The sequence below is a fragment of the Oryctolagus cuniculus genome, chromosome 7 (assembly GCF_051225735.1).
Source record: "Oryctolagus cuniculus isolate XC-2025 breed Fujian yellow rabbit chromosome 7, ASM5122573v1, whole genome shotgun sequence".
NCBI classification, from domain to species: domain Eukaryota; kingdom Metazoa; phylum Chordata; class Mammalia; order Lagomorpha; family Leporidae; genus Oryctolagus; species Oryctolagus cuniculus.
The window spans coordinates 131518870-131539771 of NC_142873.1; the positions used below are offsets into that span (position 1 = coordinate 131518870).

The 20902-nt window shown below is 41.2% G+C and overlaps 1 protein-coding gene across 10 annotated transcripts in view; it reads left to right on the forward strand.

Annotated features, from left to right (window-relative positions):
* FOXJ3 (forkhead box J3) overlaps nucleotides 1-20902 on the forward strand; it is a 157249-nt gene that overhangs the window by 26931 nt on the left and 109416 nt on the right. For 8 of the 10 annotated variants that reach the window (XM_070078649.2, XM_051856634.3, XM_089300860.1 and 5 more), the window contains exon 2: nucleotides 3461-3521. In XM_070078649.2, coding sequence (XP_069934750.2) covers nucleotides 3478-3521 — 44 coding nt within the window. In that variant the 5' untranslated portion in view covers nucleotides 3461-3477. Of the gene's footprint in view, nucleotides 1-1889; nucleotides 2092-3460; nucleotides 3522-20902 lie in introns of those variants that run through there. The other 2 variants (XM_051856633.3, XM_051856635.3) reach the window with 2 other exon arrangements.

Consider the following 20902-nt stretch of genomic DNA (forward strand, 5'->3'; position numbering starts at 1 on the left):
TGCAGGAAGCTGGAATTGGGAGCAGGTCTGGGACTTGAACCCTGGCACTCTGATGTGGGATGCAGTCTTAACTGCTAGGTCCAAGGGCCTCATATGTGGCCTTTTATGTCTGACTTCGTCACTTTGCACATGACTTTTAAGGTGCTTCCATGTTGTACAGTGTAATAACAGTTTATCCCATTGTCTGCTACATGGATATTATATACTTGTAGATATACTTCATTTTGTTCATCAGTTTTTGGACATTTGTATCATTTCTATTTTTTGACTTACAAATAATACTGCTGTGAACATTTGTGTGCAAGGTTTTGTAGGAACATAAATTTATCTTGGAGATACATATAAGTAGAGTTTCTGGGTCTTACAGTAACTGTTTAACCTTCAAGGTGGCTTAGGTTTAAGAGCCGAGTTGGCAAACTCTCCAACCCCTCCACACCTCTCATTTCTACATGCCCATGGACAGCTTACCTGGCCTGGATGTTTGGATCAGCAGAGCAGACACACCTAGATCACTGTATTATAGAGTCCTGGATGGAGAGGGAAGAAAAAAACTAAATATCTGGTGTTCAGGTCTATGGTTCAGTTAGCTGTACCCACTAACCATGTTCTCTATTTGGAGGGAGTAGGCTAAAAGGCCAGAAGTTTTAGAGAAGTCATTCCTCAGAGAAATCAAGAGTTAGAAGTATTCTGCTCTAATAAAAGGAAAGATTAGGCTAGAAATCTAAAAGTTATTCTTAGAAGAACAGGCTTTATCAAGATAGGAAGTATATAAAGCAAATTCAGTTTTAGACATGGTAAGTTTGGGATTTCTAGGAGGGAATATTAGATATTTATGTTTGGAGATCAGGAGATTGGTCCCTGCCTGAGATGAAGGTTTGAGATTCATCTGTGTACAGGCAATTAAAATATAAGACTTGAAAAATCAAGCCAGTGATGGGCCAGGCCAATGCCATGAGCCAGGATCTCCATCTAAGACTTCTGTTTGGGTGGCAAGAACTCAAGTATTTGGGCCCATCACCTGCTGCCTCCCAGCAGCATTAGCAGGAAGGTGGATTGAAAGCATAGAGTAGCTGATATTTGAATCAGGCACTCAGATTTGGGATGCTGACATTCCAAGTGGCGGTCTAACCTACACCACAATGCCAGCCTCTGCCTTTTATGATTTTTTTTTTTGTTCTGAATTCTTTTATTTTGGGATCTTACCTGTGGGAATTTTCTGGGCCTACATCAAAAGTGAATTCTCTCAGACTTCACATTTGTTTTTGTAAAAATGGGTGGGGGACACTCTCATTCTGCAATTATCCTAAGCAAAATTTTAGTTCTGAAGCTTTTAAAATCATAATCTGTAGAAGGGGTCAGTTTCTGGTTGTACAGTAGCAGGGAGACACTGCTGTACTGCTACTATAGCTTCCCATTACCTCTTTAGCCCTGAGTGCTAAGATCAATAAAGAGCAATTTTCTATATAATTCTCTTGTTTAAGATCTCTTGTGTGAGACCTGAACCCTTCTTACACCTTAGACTTCAGTATTCTGTATACCTAATTTCCCTCCTTTGACTTAGTTTTTGGTCTCTGATCATACCTTATTTTCTGTCAGATTTTTGTTCATTTACAATTAAAAACATTTTACACAGCATTTTAGTTGCTTTCAGTGGATATGATAATCAAGGCATCTCTGCTGAAATTCTAGAAGAGGTAGAGTGTCTTTTTCTTTGGTGTCTGCAGGGACAACTAGACATGGAATTCATTCAGCCTCTAAAGGTTATAAACCTAAAATGAAATTAGTGGTTTGTTTGGTGCACATAGTATTTGTTTAGAAAATAAAACCAACACATTTCAAAATACAATTTTAGGTATCTTTGTTTCACTTGAATAATTGGAAATTTTTACAGTGCTGGGATTATAACCTTTGGCTAGAATTGGAAGTAGCAACTGATGTCTTCAGACTCAACATGTTCTTAGTTGCTCAGTCTGCATGTGTGCACTACATGCATCTGTATACACCTAAACTTATTCTCATTTATTTTACTTACAGACATTTGTGGATCAGCCTTGTGGCTAATGAAAATATTTATACTATGCCATGTGCCAGGTACTAGTGGTATAATAGATACTTTTCTCATTTGCTCCCTCCCTCCCTCCTTTCCTTCGAGTGAGAGACAGAGAGAAAGGTCTTCCATCCTCTGGTTCACTCCCCAAATGGCTGCAATGACTAGAGCTGAGTGGATCCAAAGCCAGCAGCTTCTTCTGGGTCTTCCACGTGGTTGCAGGGGCCCAAGGACTTGGGCCATCTTCCACTGTTCTCCCGGGCCATAGCAGAGAGCTGGATTGGAAGAGGAGCAGCTGAGATTAGAACTGGCACCCATATGGGATGCCAATGCCGCAGGCAGAGATTAACCTACTGCGACAGTGCCTGCCCTTCACTTATTTAATTCTAACAACAAACCTGCAATTTATCCCTGATGAATAAATAAAGTTATATAGGTGGTATTAACAGCAAGTTACAGCTGAAAAAACTGAGATTCAGTGAGGTTATATAAATTCTTAAAGGCCTCAGTAGTGTCACAGTTAGCATTTGAACTAGGACTGTCTTACACATGCTCCTCCTCTTCAGTGCTACCAACTCTTTAAAGCAACAGAACTGTTTCTTCAGATGAAGTCTTAGTAAAGTCCCATATATAAGATCAATAAAAGTAGCAATGCTTTGAAGAGTAGATGAAGGGAGGACAATTACATGGGAGTGGGAACCTGTATGCCTACCCCTGTAGTAGCTTTTAGACACCTCTGAAATCCCTGGGATGCTACTGTGTAGTTTGGATACAGGCTTTCTATAATGTAAGCATAACCATTTGTTAGATTTTGTGAGATCTCAGTTTGTTTGCATGTTACAGTTATTATTTTTTTAAAGATTTATTTATTTTATTTGAAAATCACAGTTACACAAAGAGGAGAGGTGCAGAGAGAGAGATCGATCTTCCATCCACTGGTTCACTCCCCAGATGGCTGAAAAGGCCGGAGCTGTACCGATCCAAAGCCAGGAGCCAGGAGCTTCTTCTGGGTTTCCCATGTGGGTGCAGGGGCCCAAGGACTTGGGCCATCTTCTACTGCTTTCCCAGGCCATAGCAGAGAGCTGGATCAGAAGTGGAGCAGCCGGTTCTTGAACCAGTGCCCGTATGGGATGCCGGCACCGCAGGCGGTGGCTTTACCCACTATGCCACAGCGCCGGCCCCAGCATGTTACAGTTATATTATCCCTTTTTCTCTTATGCCTCTGGTATGTTTGTCTAGTGTTATATCTCTTTACCTCTCAGCATTTTTATTCATTTGGGTTTGTGTTCTGATAATAGTGATTCTTTTAACCTTCTGTTTCTGTTTTCTGAGTGTTTCAACTAGAATTGTAGCGTGATTTATAGTTTCATTTACTTAGGAGCATCTAATAACTAATTCTTCTTTACTTTTTAGATTCTCTTTGTGGCCAGATGGGTTTGTATGGACAGGCTTGTCCATCTGTAACTTCATTAAGGTGAGTGGTTTTTCTTCTTTTTAATTAGTTTTCTCATACTGCTCTTTCTTTTCTTTTTTTCCTGCTTGCTTTCTTTTTTTTTAAAGATCTATTTGAAGAGCCAAGTTACAGAGAAAGGAGGGACAGAGATAGGGGGAGAGAGAGAGAGAGATCTTCCATCCACTGATTAACTCCAAAAATGGCTGCAATAGCCAGGGCTGAGCCAGGCTGAAGTTGAGAGCCAGGGAATTCTTCTGGGTTTCCCACGTAGGGGACAGGGACCCAGGCTCTTGGGCCATCTTCCTCTACTTTGCCAGATGCATTTGGATTGGAAGTGGAGCAACTGGGACACTAACAGGCACTCATATGTGATGCTAGATCCCAGGCAGTGGCTTAACCTGCTAAATCACAGTGCTGGCCTGTTTCTTTTTTCTTTATTGGGTCATCTAACATTTAAAAAGTTACACTGGTCAAGTCACATTATAGTTAATTTCAGGATGAGGTTCAGAATAAAATATTGTTTGTCTTAAGTGGTGCAATTTGGAGAAGTGGAAAGATTCTTTTTTGGTAATGGAATTTGGATGTGTTTTTTAATCTCCATTTAGTGAACTAAGTGAGGTTAGTGAGGTGATAATCTTGTACATGAAATAACATATTTTATACTTTGTTCTTAAAAGCTTAGTCTACTTTCTATCCATCTTAATTAGAAAATAGTGATTTTTGATTGCTTTTGTAGTAGATTATTAAATAAGATTAGAGATACTATTTTAATTTCTTTCTGAAAGATGTAAACATAATATCCAGATTACCCTCATTTACAGTAACCAAGTGAAATGTAAAAGTAGGAATTAGGTTGTTGTATGCCTGATTTATGGTCACTAAATCCTTTCTTCGAAGGAAATCTTAATTGAAGTCCAGTGAATAAAGCAGATAAATGTTAGATTTATTTGCTTGCTTAGACTTACTTGTCTTACTCTCAGTGACCTCTGAGGGATTGTTCTGGTTCCCAGAGCGGTTTGAAAAATAACCTAAACCTAATTTGTTACTTAAGACCTTTCAGATCAGAGTATGAAGTGTTGATTGCAGAACCTAGTAGTTTCATGTGATGTTGCAGTCAGCAGGATCATTTATTCACTCAGCATATTGAGCACCTAATGTTTTATGTGGCAATTTTTTTTAAAGATTTGTTTATTTATTTTAAAGAGTTACACAGAGTGAGAAGGAAAGGCATAGAGAGAAGTCTTCCATCCGCTGGTTCACTCCCCAACTGGCCGCAACAGCCGGAGCTGCACTGATCTGAAGCCAGGAGCCAAGAGCTTCCTCTGGGTCTTCCCATGTGGGTGCAGGGGCCCAAGGACTTGGGCCATCTTCTACTGCTTTCTCAGGCCATAGCAGAGAGCTGGATCAGAAGTGGAGCAGCCGGATCTTGAACCAGTGCCCATCTGGGATGCTGGCATCGCAGGCGGTGGCTTTACCTGCTACGGTGTGGCAATATTCTGAATGCTGGGACTTTAGTAGTGAGCATAACACGTAAAGAAAAATCACATAATCATGGAGTGTACATTCTAGTGGAAGGACAATTAAGAAACATCTGTTAGTTAGTGACAGTGGTAAAGGATAAAGAGTAAAGGAAAATAGAGAAAGGAAAAAGAACCGGTGGGAAGAAAACCTTTCTCTGTCTTCTCTCCCTCTCACTGTCTGTAACTCTACCTCTCAAATAAATAAAATTAAAAAAAAAAAAAGAGGAGTATATGTAATTTTAAACAGGATGGCCAAGAGAAGTTAACCAGAACAGTAACATGAGTGAAGACCTAGAGGAGTGATGGAGGGAAACATCTATTGGGTATGTGAAAGATGAGCAGTCCAGGCAGAGGGAATCTACCAAATGCCAAGGTAGGGGTCTGTATATTGAGGAACGGTGAGGAGATCAGTATGACTAGAGTAAGCAATAACGGAGGTGGGAATTGCCCAGTTTTGGAAGGCAAGAGGAGAGAGAAGAAGAATACAGAATTGCTGGAGCCATGAATGTAAAGGAATCCTTAGGCTTCAGAGAAACTCTGGTTGTCTAGGATGCCACAAAAGAAAAATGAACAAAACTGAAGTTAGCATTTTAATATTTGTGTACTTGAATTCTCAGCATGTCAGAGCTGGCCATCCACTTCCTTAATTGAAAAGCTTTACTGTATGCCATTATGGCATTGCTTTCTAGGGAATGTGTCTTTCATCTTACAGTGGGAATCTGTGGAGAAGTTACTATTCTGCTTTGCTTAATTCCCTGTCCCCGACCCCATGAACAGGAGGCATTTAAGTAGCTCTGAAAAGAACTTTTCTTTTTTTCTTCAAGATTATTCATTCTTTAATCTCTAGAGCTGCTCCAGAACTAATTTGATTTAATGATGGTTTTTGCTTAGTATGATGGGAGGAGCAATTTAACTCTTCTGCATATTTAAATTTTTTATAAGAACATCAGGGTGTTTTGAATACTTTGATCTTTCCTTATTTTTTTTTAAGATTTATATATTTATATGAAAGGCAGAGATAGCGAGAGGCAGAGAGACAGACAAACAGATAGATCTTCCATCCTCTGGTTCACTCCCCAGATGGCTGAAATGCCCGGAGCTGAGCCGATCTGAAGTCAGGAACCAGGACCGTCTTCTGGGTCTCCCATGTGGGTGCAGGGGCCCAAGGACTTAGGCCTACTTTCCTAGGCCATAGCAGAGAGCTGGATCAGAAGAGGAGCAGCTGGGACTAGAACCGGTGCCCATATTGGATGCTGGTGTTTCAAGCCGAGGCTTTAACCTGCTGCGCCACAGTGCCAGCCCAGCCATTAAGATTTTAAAGTCCTTTATTAGAATTTTTATGAATATGTTAGGTTAAATCTTTATATGACATAGGGTTAGATATAATATATGCCTAATGGTCTTGCTTGATAAAATTATAGAACTGGAAGGGATGATGAAAGAGAAGAGATTCTGTGAGTTATAATTTAAAGTTATTCTTCCTATGTACAGTATTGTAGAATCAGAATTTTTGGTGGATACCGCTGTAAGTCTAACATTTATTTCATAAACTGAGAAGCTTTATGCCATTTCAATCACAATATTCAGTATGTTGGCTGGCGCCGCGGCTCAACAGGCTAATCCTTTGCCTAGCGGCGCCAGCACACCAGGTTCTAGTCCTGGTCGGGGCTCCGGATTCTGTCCCGGTTGCCCCTCTTCCAGGACAGCTCTCTGCTGTGGCCAGGGAAGTGCAGTGGAGGATGGCCCAAGTCCTTGGGCCCTGCACCCCATGGGAGACCAGGATAAGTACTTGGCTCCTGCCATCCGATCAGCATGGTGCGCCGGCCGCGGCGGCCATTGGAGGGTAAACCAACGGCAAAAGGAAGACCTTTCTCTCTGTCTCTTTCTCTCACTGTCCACTCTGCCTGTCAAAAAAAAAAATATTCAGTATGTCATTCTTATGATTCTTTACAGGCTTATCATTTTTTTTTTAAAGATGTATTTATTTTTGCTTGAAAGTATTACACAGAGAGAGAAGGAGAGGCGGGGGGGGGTCTCCCATTCATCCACTGGTTCACTCCCCAGATGACCACAACGGCCGGAGCTGTGCTGATCAGAAGCCAGGAGCTTCTTTTGGGTCTCTCACACGAGTGCAGGGGCCCAAGGACTTGGGCCGTCTTTTACTGCTTTCCCAGGCCATAGCAGAGAGCTGGATCGGAAGTGGAGCAGCCAGGACTTGAACCGGTGCCCATATGGGATGCCGGCACTGCAGGCAGGGGCTTTACCCATTACGCCATAGCGCCGGCCCCCAGGCTTATCTTTAAAGCAGAATTCTTGTTCTCAATGTATACTTAAACTGCTGATGTCTTTTATTGATTTTTCTTAGTGGAAACCAGTACTGGCTGAGATAGGGAATGGAAAATGACTGTTTTTTGGGGGAGAATGGGGATGGGGAAGACAAGATTACTTAAAATTATAATAAATTTTATCTTAAAAAACGGAGAAAGAGAGAATCGATCCTCCATCTGTTGGTCACTCTAAAGGGACTATGACCTTCCCCATGTGAATCAAGTTATTTGAATTATCACTACTGCCTCCCACGGTCCTCTTTACCAGGAAGATGGAGTTAGAAGCCAGAGCCTAATAACTGAACCCAGGTACTTTGAGACAAGCCATGGGTATTTTAACCACTAGACTAGCCTTACCCACCTCCCATAATAAATTTTAGTTTATGTTCCCATAGTATTTTCCCCAAACCAGAATTCCCTCTTGCCCACTACACTATCTAAATAGGAATTGAGCCAAAACTCTTAAAGTAACTCAGGCCCACTGTCAAACACTGGTTGTTTACCTTACATCTCTTGCGTATGTTACCATGTACAAGTACATACATGTATAGAGTATCTGTATATCTAGAAGGTGGCTAGCCTCAAGACAGGAAGTGTATGAGTTGGTGGAGGACTTGACATATGACTGGAAATGAGAAAACCAATAGGTTAAAGTGGATGTTTGTAGGAACAGATAAGAATGGGAGTGGAAAATTTATATGTAAGTGAAGGTAGGGAGTGGATTGAAAATATGTCAGATATGATAAGAATTTGGGTAGGATAATTAATGGGTTGAAACTCTCACACACACACACACACACACACCCCCAGTCTAGGCTAAACAGTTAAGAATTGTTTTCTGTAGATGATATTGAATCTTTAACTTTTCAGTCGGAATGTTAGTTAAGATTGTTTTTAAAATTGAATTTACTAGACTTCTCTGATTAAGTAGTACATGTCTACTATAGAAAATTTGGAAGGATAGCCTTTGTTAATATCTTTGTCTCACATTTAATATCAATAGATGTTATCTGTGAATTAGAAAAAGCCCCCTCCCGATAGTTAAGTATATTTAATTTTTTAATAATGTTCTAAACATAAATTATAAACTCAAGTATCTGTAAATACATTGAATAGTTGCAACACTTCCTTGTGATTTTGTTTTTAAAGATTTATTTATTTATCTGAAAGGCAGAGTTTCAGAGAGGCAGAGAGAGAGAGCAAGGGAGAGAGAGAGAGGTCTTCCATCTGCTGGTTCACTCCCCAGATGACCATGACAGCCGGAGCTGCACTGATCCGAAGCCATGAGCCAGGAGCTTCTTCTGGGTCTCCCATGTGGGTGCAGGTGTCCAAAGACTTGGGCCATCTTCTACTGCTTTCCCAGGCCATACCAGAGAGCTGGATTGGAAGTGGAGCAGCCGAGATTCGAACCAGTGCCCATATGGGATGCTGGCACTGCAGGCGGTGACTTTACCTGCTAGACCACAGCATCAGCACCTTTAGTTTTAAACAAACTGCTCTTTCTCACATTTTGCTCATCTTTACTTGCTAGTATAGGTAGAATTGCATTTTAACACAGGTTAAATTAGCAACATTGTATTCTATATAGTTAGACATGTTTCTTTTAACAAAGTTCTTTGGAGAAGCAGAAAACCATGCCATTTACTTGAACTGGAATACTTCAATAGATCATTAACTAGATATAGAATCGTTAAGTAGGTAATAGGATAAAAATAGAACTCTAAACTGTCATGAAAATAGACATAATAGGAACCAGCTACCACTCATGGGGCTCAGGGGCTAAAAGGAACAAGGAGAAAACCTTAGAAATGTCAACGAAGGGGTCTGCCTGTAAAACAGACTTAGACCTGGAGAAGAATCCACTGCTTGGATGGTGCTGGTGCCTGAGCTTGGAGGAAAGGTCCTGTGAGACTGGGACCTCTAGGGAGATTGTGCTAGTTACTGCTGAGTGAGTTACTGAGTGAGTTTATGCTAAGTGTGTCTGAGTTGGGAATGATGCAGCTAGTTCTGATAATGTTGGAAACAAATCTTTGCTGGAGAAATGCTGTTATGAAGCTCAAGTAATAGACAGGAAAGTACAAGGCTCTTCCTCCTCTAGCCTTGCAATTCATCTTTAGTGCCCCTTACTGGGAGAGCTTTGTAGGAAGCCAGCTGGCAGAGCAGGAATGTAATTTGTGGAGTCCTAGTTCAAGCATCACAAAGCGGAATGAGATGGCGAGCTACATTTTGGAGCAGAGGGGAATAATTTAACAGCTGTCACTCTTGTTCCTGTAGACTTTCTACAAATATGGTATAGAAAGTTGTTTTCTAAGATCTATTTTTGGCCGGCGCCGCAGCTCACTAGGCTAATCCTCCACCTAGCGGCGCCAGCACACCGGGTTCTAGTCCCAGTTGGAGCGCCGGATTCTGTCCTGGTTGCCCCTCTTCCAGGCCAACTCTCTGCTGTGGCCCAGGACGGCAGTGGAGGATGGCCCAAGTACTTGGGCCCTGCACCCCATGGGAGACCAGGAAAAGTACCTGGCTCCTGCCTTCGGATCAGCGCAGTGCGCCGGCCGCAGCGTGCCAGCCACAGTGGCCATTGGAGGGTGAACCAACGGCAAAAGGAAGACCTTTCTCTCTGTCTCTCTCTCTCTCACTATCCACTCTGCCTGTCAAAAAAAAAAAAAAAAAGAAAAAAAAGATCTATTTTCCATCTACTGTGATTTTAGTGGAATACCTGCATGTTGCTAAAAACCTTAATGATTTTTTTTAAAAAAGATCTATTTGAAAGGCAGAGCTTTGGAGGAGAGAAGAGAGGAGACTGAAAGAAAATCTTCTCCTCCCTGGTTCACTCTTCAAGATGGCTGTGACAGCTGAGGCTGGGCCGTGTTGAAGTCAGGAGCCTGGAACTCCATCCCAGTCTCCCACGTTGGTGGCAGGGGCCCAGTTATTTGGGCCGTCTTCTGCTTCTCCAGGCACATTAACAGGGAACTGGACCAGAAGTGGAGCAGCCTGGGCTGGTGCTATGGCGTAGCCGGTAAAGCCGCCACCTGCAGTGCCAGCATCCCATATGGGTGCTGGTTTGAGACCCAGCTGCTCCACTTCTGATACAGCTCTCTGCCTCAGCCTGGGAAAGCAGTAAGAAGATGGCTCAAGTGCTTAGGCCCTTGCACCCATGCAGGAGACTTGGACGAAGTTCCTGGCTCCTGACTTCGGATTGGCTCAGCTCTGGCCATTACGGCCATTTGGGAAGTGAAACAGCAGATGGAAGATTGATCTATCTCTATCGCTCTGTCGCTGTCTCTCTTTCTCTGTACATCTGCCTCTCTGTGTCTCTGCCTTTCAAATAAATAAATAAATCTTTTTTTTTTTTTTTTTTTTTTTTTTGACAGGCAGAGTGGACAGACAGTGAGAGAGAGAGACAGAGAGAAAGGTCTTCCTTTGCTGTTGGTTCACCCTCCAATGGCCGCCGCGGCTGGCGTGCTGCGGCTGGCGTGCTGCGGCCGGTGCACCACGCTGATCCAATGGCAGGAGCCAGGTGCTTCTCCTGGTCTCCCATGGGGTGCAGGCCCAAGTACTTGGGCCATCCTCCACTGCACTTCCCTGGCCACAGCAGAGAGCTGTCCTGGAAGAGGGGCAACTGGGACAGACTCCGGCGCCCCGACCGGGACTAGAACCCAGTGTGCCAGCGCCGCAACGCGGAGGATTAGCCTAGTGAGCTGTGGCGCAGGCCATAAATCTTTTTTTTTTTTTAAAAAGAGTGGAGCAGCCAAGACTTGAACCTGTGCCCATACGGGTTGCTTAACTTGCTGTATTGCAGCACTGCCCCACCCTAAGTTTTAAAATCATGTGAAATTACACTAAAATTTCTTAAGATTTGCAAGTACTCCCCAGTTTGAATCTGTTGAATTCATAGTCTTAAGTTTGATAGTGAGAATCTGTGTACCAGGTCATTGACATCAGGTGGCGATAGATAGTTTCTGTCAAACAGTAGTATATTAAAAATTTAACAGAATGTTTGGCTCCTGAATTCTTACAAAATGGATTTGAATCCTCAGGTACTTGTATTTTCTTTCCAAGTACAGAGTCAGAGCAAATGCTTACTGAAAAACTAAAAGTTTTTTCTTGAGCATTTGCTCTATGTAAACAATAAGTTTATATTACATATATCTTTCGCATATTATAGCAATAAACTATTTTTCTAACTTGATTTGGCCATAGCAAAATACATTTGATGTTTGTTTAGGTTTGTTAAAATGGGACCCTTCTTGCATTTCTGAATTGCCTAACATCACCTGTATGATTGATTTTGTGGTTGATACCTATATAGAACCTGTAACACTGGATTGCAGTACAGCTTGAAGTAATTTCTGTTGACATTTACCACCTCCTACCTGAGATTGCTTCCTTTAGTATTTTTCCATATTTATCCCCTTCCTCTCTTGTTTTCCTTTAATTATGCTTCTCCCTTAAAGATGCCCTTTATTACTGATTTAATCTATTTAGGATATGCTAGGGAGCACATAGGGATATTTTAGCACTAGAGAAGCATGTGTTAATGCCCAGATGAATTTCCTGTCCATCTGTTTCCTCATTTCCCTCCTTGATATTGATGACCTTGCTGTTTAGATGACCAAAAGAGGATAAGTTAATTTTAAGGATTCTTGCTGTCTTGTTTCCAGTAGCAGACTTGGTAGTTTTGGCATATAGTGTTATAATCTGATATACAGATTCAAATCTCTATCTGGTTTGTAATCTTGGGCGAGTAACTTTCCCTAATTTTGCTATAAAAGGGTTGTTAATGCTTATGTCACTGGTTTCTGTGGATTCATATATAAATTATATATATTTACATATACATATTACTTATATGGTATCTGCAATTTTTTCCATTTTCCAATAGTAGGAAGCAGAAAGGTTCATCATTTTTAGATTGAAAGAGAGTATGGGAGAGTTTTGTATCCTATACTGTCAGCTCCGGGACAAAGAGTAAAAATGGATTTCTTTTTTTATTTCCCCGTCATCCTAAATTCTTAGATTCTAGAGTGTCTTCCAATAGTGTTCAGAAATTCAGCTGGCCTTCAGGCTAAGGTTGTTGCTGACATTTAATATTATATGTTTATGGAGCTGCACTGTGGCGCAGTGGGTTAAAGTCCTGGCCTGAAGCGCTGGCATCCCATATGGGCACCAGTTCTAGTCTCGGCTGCTCCTCTTCTGATCCAGCTCTCTGCTATGGCCTGGGAAAGCAGCAGAAGATGGCCCAAGTCCTTGGGCCCCTGCACCCACGTGGGAGACCTAGAAAAAGCTCTAGGTTCCTGGCTTTGGATTGGCTCAGCTCCGGCCTTTTCAGCCATCTGAGGAGTGAACCAGTGGATGGAAGACCTCTCTCTCTGTCTCTACCTCTCTCTGTAACTCTTTCAAATAAATAAAATAGATCTTTAAAAAATTATATGTTTATTATATTTATAATACATTTATAATATTTATAATTGGTATCTACAAGTTTTTGCTTTAATATTTGTTTCACATAGTGATAAAATTAGCCTTTGCCTTATAGTGTTGTATTTATCATATCATTTTCAACTTTTTTGGGGTAGTAAAATCTTCATTAATTTGCATGTTTAGATACAGCATATTTCAATTAAATGATGAGTAATGAGAACACTCTTAATTTGATGTTTACAGAAACCTTTTTTCTTTTTTAAGAAAGCTTTTATTTAATAAATATAAATTTCATAGGTACAGCTTTAGGAATATTGCAGTTTTTCCCCCTATACCTGCCCTCCCACCCCCACTCCCATCCCACTTCCTGCTCCCTCTCCTATCCCATCCCATTCTTCATTAAGATTCATTTTTAATTATCTTTATATATAGAAGATCAACTCTATGCTAAGTAAAGATTTCAACAGTTTGTACCCACATAGACACACAAAGTATAAAGTACTGTTTGAAGACAAGTTTTACCATTAATTCTCATAGTACAACTCATTAAGGACAGAAGTCCTATATGGAGGACTCCTGTTGTTGATTTAACAATTGATACTCTTATTTATGACATCAGTGATCACCCGAGGCTTTTTTCATGAGCTGCCAAGGCTATGGAAGCTTTTTGAGTTCATAAACTGTCAGTATTTAAGCAGGGCCATATGCAAAGTGGAAGTTCTTTCCTCTCTTCAGAGAAAGGTACTCCTCCTTTGATGGCCCCTTCTTTCTACTGGGATCTCACTCACAGAGATCCTTCATGTAGATCATTTTTTGCCACAGTGTCTTGGTTTTCCATGCAACAGAAACCTTTTCAAAAATGTGTTTTGGTTTACTTTCTAAAGCAAGGGTGGGAAATGTCCAGCTTGTGGGCTAAGGCCTGAGAAAAAATTTGGTTTGGCCAAGGCAACCACAGGAAGAACTCAAATTTCAATAAATTTATAGCAGGGTAATTTTTTTTAAGGTTTATTTATTTGAAAGTCAGAGTTAGAGAGACAGACAGACATCTTCCATCTGCTAATTCACTCTCAAATGGCCTGAACAGTCGGGGCTGGGCCACGCTGATACCAGGAGCTTCTTTTGGGTCTCCCATGTGGGTAGCGAGGGCCCACCATCCTCTGTATAGCATGCTAATCTTTAAGTTGATAATTTTGTAAGACCTGTGATGATGTTACAAATTTCCAAATCATCCCCACCCTGTTCTAAAGCTACATTGGCCGATGTGGTAGTCACTTGCCTCATGCGGCTATTTGAGTAAGGTCAAAGTTGATAAAATTAAAAGGTAAGTTTTGAGGCCGGAGCTGTGATGTAGCGGGTAAAGCCGCTGCCTGCAGTGCTGGCATCCCATATGGGCGCTGGTTCCTGTCCCAGCTGCTCCGCTTCCAGTCCAGTTCTCTGCTATGACCTGGGAAACAGTAGAAGATGACCCAAGTCCTTGGGTCCCTGCACCTCTATGGGAGACCTGGAAGATTGTCTAGGCTCCTGGCTTTGAATTAGCGCAGCTCCAGCTGTTGCGGCCAGTTGGGGAGTGAATCAGCGATGGAAGATTCTCTCTCTCTCTCTCTCTCTCTCTCTCTGCCTCTCCTCCTCTCTGTGTGTAATTCTGACTTTCAAATAAATAAGTAAATCTAAAAAAAAAACCAGTTTCTTAGTCACACCAGCCACATTTTAAGTGCTCACTAGCCACATATGATCAGTGGCTATTGTGTTGGACAGGACAACATTTCCATTGTTGTGGAAAGTTTTATTGGACAATGCTGGTGTCAATAAATAAAGTTTAATATTTGATCTAAGAATGTAATTCCCTAGGGCCTCCAGTTCTGAACATTGGGTACTGAGGAGTACCATTGATTATTGACTTAATGAACTTATAAGAGTTGTTTTTGTGACTCAATATTGACTCTGGTAGCTAGCATTTATGGTGTTCTTACTAAGAGGCCAACATTATTTAAACACTTTAAGTGTATTAATTAAATTTCTCCAGTAACTATTAGGTCAGTACCGTTATTATCCACATTTCGTAAGTGAGGAAACAGAGGAAAATTAAGCACTTCAAGGTCATGCAGCTAATTAGGGACAGAGCTGGGATTCCTTATAGTCTTGCTCTGTTCCTATGCTCTTAACCATTAAAGTCTTGGCTTCAAGTATTTATTATCATTTCAGGCTTCCTTAAATGAAAGTTGCCAAGCACATTCTTCACTTAATTGAGGCTACTACTAACAAATAAAAAGTAACTATTGATATAGGAGATTGGAGGGAGAAGTGATAGAAAATCAGTGATTTTAATTTTGAGATAGATTGTTTAAAATTGGGGAAAAATGTGTTGCAAAGGGCACTAGGTTTTTTTTTTTTTTAATGAGAAAATGCTGGAAAAATTTGGGTTAAGAATTTATTCATGTGGGGAAATTGGTTAGAGATAATAGGAAACAAAAAGGATCACTAAATTACCAGCGAGATAAAAGAGGATTTAAATATAAAACTTGCTACTACCAACAGTGCACATAGTATAAAATAATACTCAAAAAGAGGGGCTGGCACCATGGTGCACTAGATTAATACTCCGCCTGCGGCGCCAGCATCCCATATGGCACTGGGTTCTAGTCCAGGTTGCTCCTCTTCCAGTCCAGCTCTCTGCTGTGGCCTGGGAAGGCATTGGAGGATGGCCCAAGTTCTTGGGCCCCTGCGCCCGCATGGGAGATCGGGAAGTGGGAAGAGGCACCTGGCTCCTGGCTTTGGATTGGTGTAGCTCCAGCCGTTACAGCCATTTGGGGAGTGAACCAATGGAGGGAAGACCTTTCTCTCTACCTGTTAAATAAAAAAAAAAAAAAAAAGAAAAGAAAAAAATTACATCTTTTGACACACTTAGTCAAGGTATCAGAATATCCAGAGTATTGTTAGAGTTGTGGTTTTGAAGTTGGACTCATGCCTCAGTTCTGTCCTCAGGAGGTTTAACAGGCATGTATCATGTAATGGCGTTTTGGTCAACAACACACTGTATACAGCAATGGACCTAAAGATTAATTTGCCATTGTAGTTTGTTTAGGGCTACTCTGTGATATTTGCAATTACCTAATGATGCAGCACTTAGAGCATAACCCTGCTCTTAAGCAACAGATGACTGCATATGTTGAATATGTATGCACTCACTACCATTCAAGGATCTCATAAAAGCAACAAAAGACAAGGAAAACAAAAGATTAGATTGCTCTATACAAGTGCTTATTTGGGAATAGGTACTTTGGACAAGTTAATTATTGGGACCTATTTATTTCTTCATGGTATGTTAACACTCCTTTCCCTCCCTTTCAATATGTATTTGGAACTTGCAGAGTGATATATCAGCTGTATTAAAAAGTACAAATCTTGGAGGCATGCAAAGATGAGACTGTTTGAATAGGTAGAAGCTGAGAAGAATAGATGATGCTTCCTAATCCAAGGGTGGGGAACATCCTATTGACCCTGCTGTTAAGAGGCCTGCAGAATCATTTGGTCTGGGTACCAAGGCATCTGCAGGCCTGTCTTGCAATTCAGTAAATCTGTAGCAGGCTAATTTTTAAGTTGATAATTTTGTATGGCCTGAGAATGATGTTATAAATATCCAAATGGCGCTTGGCAGAAAAAAGGTTCCCTACCCCAATGATCTAAATATAATAAATGGAAACCTAAGAGAGTAGCCCATGTAGTATAAGAGAGTAAATTGGAAGCCATTCAGAATACAGTAATCATTCATGCTTTACGTTACTGCATCGATGTAGTTACTTTCATTATTGATACCAAGAAGAAATCTATGAGGCTTAGAAGAAATTCATCAAGGATGGTTATTGCTTTTCAGATTGATTTTAGAATTCTATTGGGTATAGGATAGTATCTCTCATTGTGGTTTTAATTTATGTTTGCTTAATAACTAATGATGCTGAGTGTTTCTCATGTGTTTATTGACCATTTGTATGTCTTTGTTAAATCTTTTGTTCAGCTGGCGCCACAGCTCACTAGGCTAATCCTCCGCCTTGCGGCGCCGGCGCACCGGGTTCTAGTCCTGGTCGGGGCGCCGGATTCTGTCCTGGTTGCCCTCTTCCAGGCTAGCCCTCTGCTATGGCCCGGGAGTGCAGTGGAGGATGGCCCAAGTGCTTAGGCCCTGCACCCCATGGGAGACCAGGAGAAGCACCTGGCTCCTGCCTTTGGATCAGCGTGGTGCGGCCATTGGAGGGTGAACCAACGGCAAAGGAAGACCTTTCTCTTTGTGTCTCTCTCTCTCACTGTCCACTTTGCCTGTCCCAAAAAAAAAAAAAAAAAAAAATCTTTTGTTCACTTTAAACCTGGGTAGTTTGCCTAACTTGAGTTATAGGAATTCATTAAATATTTATGGATGCAGTTTCTTTGTTAGCAAAGAAGTATTACATTTCACTGACATCCAACTTATCTTTTTTTATGGTTTTCTCTTTATGTTCAAGCTGAGAAATCCTTGTCTACTCCAAGTCATTCATATATTTATATGTGAATCTATGTATACACACATATATCCATATATGTATGTGTGTGTGTGTATGAACAAATTTACTGAGATAATTAATGTACAATTTGATAAGTCTGGCAAATGTTTACAATCATAAATCATCACAATCAATATAGTGAATAACATAATCATAATTTCCCTCAAATTTCCTAGCTTTCCTATGTAATTCTGCCCTCCATTCCTTCCTCTTCAAGGATCTACTAACCTGACTTTCTGACCCATAAATACTCATACTTGTTTGAATTTTCTAGAGTTTTATATAGATAGAATCATACTGTCTTTTATTGGGAGCCTGATGTTTTTCAGTGCAGCATAATTATTTTGAGATTCATCTGTGTTGCTGTATCTATCAGTAGTTCATTCGTCTTTATTCTACTGAATAGGCAGAAAGAGATGGCTACTGCTTCTGGGAAGGCAGAGTAGTGGCCCAGTCAGTTGGTCCCCTGCACCCAGGTAGGAGACCCAGAGGAAGGTCTGGGCTCCTGGTTTTGGCCTGCCCTAGCCTGTGCTGTTGGTGGCCATTTGGGGAGTGAACCAGTAGATAGAAGATCTTTCCTCTCTCTGTAAATCTGCCTTTCAAATAAATAAAAAATAAATCTTTAACATGTTGCATATCATATATGTCAACCTAAAATAAAATATAACCTAAATTACCTGCTTGAAAATTCACATTTAATTAAGAAAAACCTCATTATAACATTATTTCACATTTTTATCCCCAGCAGATGGACTATGACTTCCTGAAGATATATCCACTGTAGTTTTCTTGCTAGAATATTAGTACATCAAATTATTTACTCTATTTGATACATTGTTTAAGAATATGAAGTGTCCCCCTCTACTGTCTCCTTTCCATTCTTCACCTTCTTGTGTTTATATACATAATAAGGCTTCAAAAAGTCCATAGAAAATACATATTATGCAAAAAAAAGCATGGATTTCAAAATTTTTTACACCTAAGCTCATCTTTTAATTCAACTTTCCATGAACTTTTTTTTTTTTTTTTTTTTTTAGAGATTTATTTACTTATTTGAAAGGTAGAGTTACAGAGAAAGAGGGGGAGATAGAGAGACATCTCCTCCATACTCTGGTTCACTCCCCAAATGACCACAATGGCTGGAGCTAGGCCAGTTTGAAGCCAGGAGCCTAGAGCTTCTTCCAGGTCTCACATGGGTGCAGGGGCTTAAGCAACTTGAACCATCTTCAGCTGCTTTCTCAGGCCAGTAGACGGTAGCTGGATCGGAACTAGAGCAGTCGGAACTCAAACCAGCACCCTTACGGGATGCAGGCAGCTACTTTACCCACCATACCACGCAATGGTCCCCATGAACTTTTTAAAAAAGATTTATTTATTTATTTGAAAGGCAGAATTACAGAGAGTTGTGGGGAAAGCAGAGCAGAGAGAGAGAGGTTGTTCACATGCTGGTTTACTACCCAAATGGCTGCAACTGCCCAGCCTGAGCCAGACTAGAGCCAGGAATTCCATCTGGGTCTCCCATGTGGATTGCAGGCCCTCTTCTGCCGTTTTCCCAGGAGCTTTAGCTGGGAGTTGAATTGGAAGTGGAGCAGCCAGGATTTGAACTGGTGCTCATGGGATGCTGCCATCAGAGGTGGCAGCTTAACCCACTGTACCACGCTGGACCCTCCATGAGGTTTTTAGTTTGTCATAGTGCATAAATAATACCCATTCCATCTAAAAAAGTAAAGATGGACCTCAGAATAAATTGTGTATCTTCCCTTGTTCTGATTGTTAGATTTCTGTTTTTGCACAAGATCCCAACACAGCACACAAATGAGTATTTTATGATAGGAGCTCAAAACTTTTCAGTTGGGAAGTCAAACTGTGTAATTACAAATCTGAGGTCAGTTATAATTAAATGCTTTATATATATATATATGTATATATATATATATGCATATATATATTTTAGAGAAAGAGAGAAAGGTCTTTCTTCCGTTGGTTCACCCCCCAAATGGCTACCATGGGCAGCATGCTGCGCCGATCTGAAGCCAGGAGCCAGGTTCTTCCTCCTGGTCTCCCATGCGGGTGCAGGGCCCAGGCACTTGGGCCATCCTCCATTGCCCTCCCTGGCCACAACAGAGAGCTGGACTGGAAGAGGAGCAACCAGGACAGAATCTGGCGCCCCGACCGGTTAGAACCTGGGGTGCCGGCGCCGCAGGCGGAGGATTAGCCCAGTGAGCCGCGGTGCCGGCCTAAATGCTCTTTATAACATATAAATTTGACAGTTCTTGTTAGTTTCCCAAACCCATGTTTGTAAAATAACATTTTACATGTTTATTTAAGTATGTGACAACATTTACCATTAAAAAAGGAAAAAGATTGAGATGTTTTAAGGAAGAAATTGCTATATTTTATGAGAAGAAAATAATAGTTAAGGTATGTGTTAAAGACATCAAAGCTAAGAAGCTGTGAGGCTGCCAAGAAAGAAATTGAAACAGAAAAGATATAGGGTCTTTAAAAGGAGCCAGTAGTAGAAAAAGCAAAGTAAGTCTCTATTCTAGGCAGAGACCTCTGGAGTCTGGAGTCTGTTAAAGTATAAATTGTAACATCTTTACAGATTGATTATTGGTACACATTTCAAACCTGATAGCACTGGGATCTCCTTGGAAGCTATCTTCAGACACTTTCAGATCATAAAATTGTAATGAGCATCAATGTTGATGTATTAAAATAGTTCATAATCATGATGTGCTCTTAGAACAGATTTTAACTAATTTGTAGGGTCAGTCGACCAGTGGCAAAATTCATAGACATTTAGTATTCTAGGGTTTTTTTTAAGATTTTTTTTTAAAAGATTTATTTATTTGAAGGAGTTGCAGAGAGAGGTAGAGACAGAGAGAGGTCTTCCATCTGCTGGTTCACTCTCCAGATGGCCACAACGGCTGGAGCTGAGCTGATCCGAAGCCAGGAGCCAAGAACTTCCTCCAGGTCTCCCACGTGGGTGCAGGGGCCCAAGGACTTGAGCCATCTTCTACTGCTTTCCCAGGCCATAGCAGAGAGCTGGATGGGAAGAGGAGCAGCCAGGACCAGAACCGGCGCCCATATGGGATGCTGGTGCTTCAGGCCAGGGTGTTAACCTGCTGTGCCACAGCGCCAGCCCCGACTAATAGAGTGTTTTACTTCTCTTTTAGTCACAATTTTTAAGAGTTGAGTGAACTTTTAACATAGTCTTTGCATTTTTCTTATCAAGCACAGCAAGTTTCTTAAAACATTGCTATCTTTTCTGTTAAATTTTTTTTTAAAAAGTATATTTATTCATTTATTTGAAAGGCAGAGTTTTCATCTACTGATTCACTCCTCATATGGCCACAACAGCCAGGGCTGGACCAGGCCAAAGAAGGAGTCGGGAACTCCATCCTGGTCTCTCATGTGGGTGCCTTGGGCCAAATACTTGGGCCATCTTCTGCTGCCTTCCCAGGTGCATTAACAGGAAGCTAGATTGGAGGTACAGTAGTTGGGACTTGAACTGGAACTCCCATTCCCATGTGGGATGCTGGTGTCCTAGGCAGTAGCTTAAAACCACTGTGCCACAATGCCGTGGCTTGTTTTTTTTTTTTTTT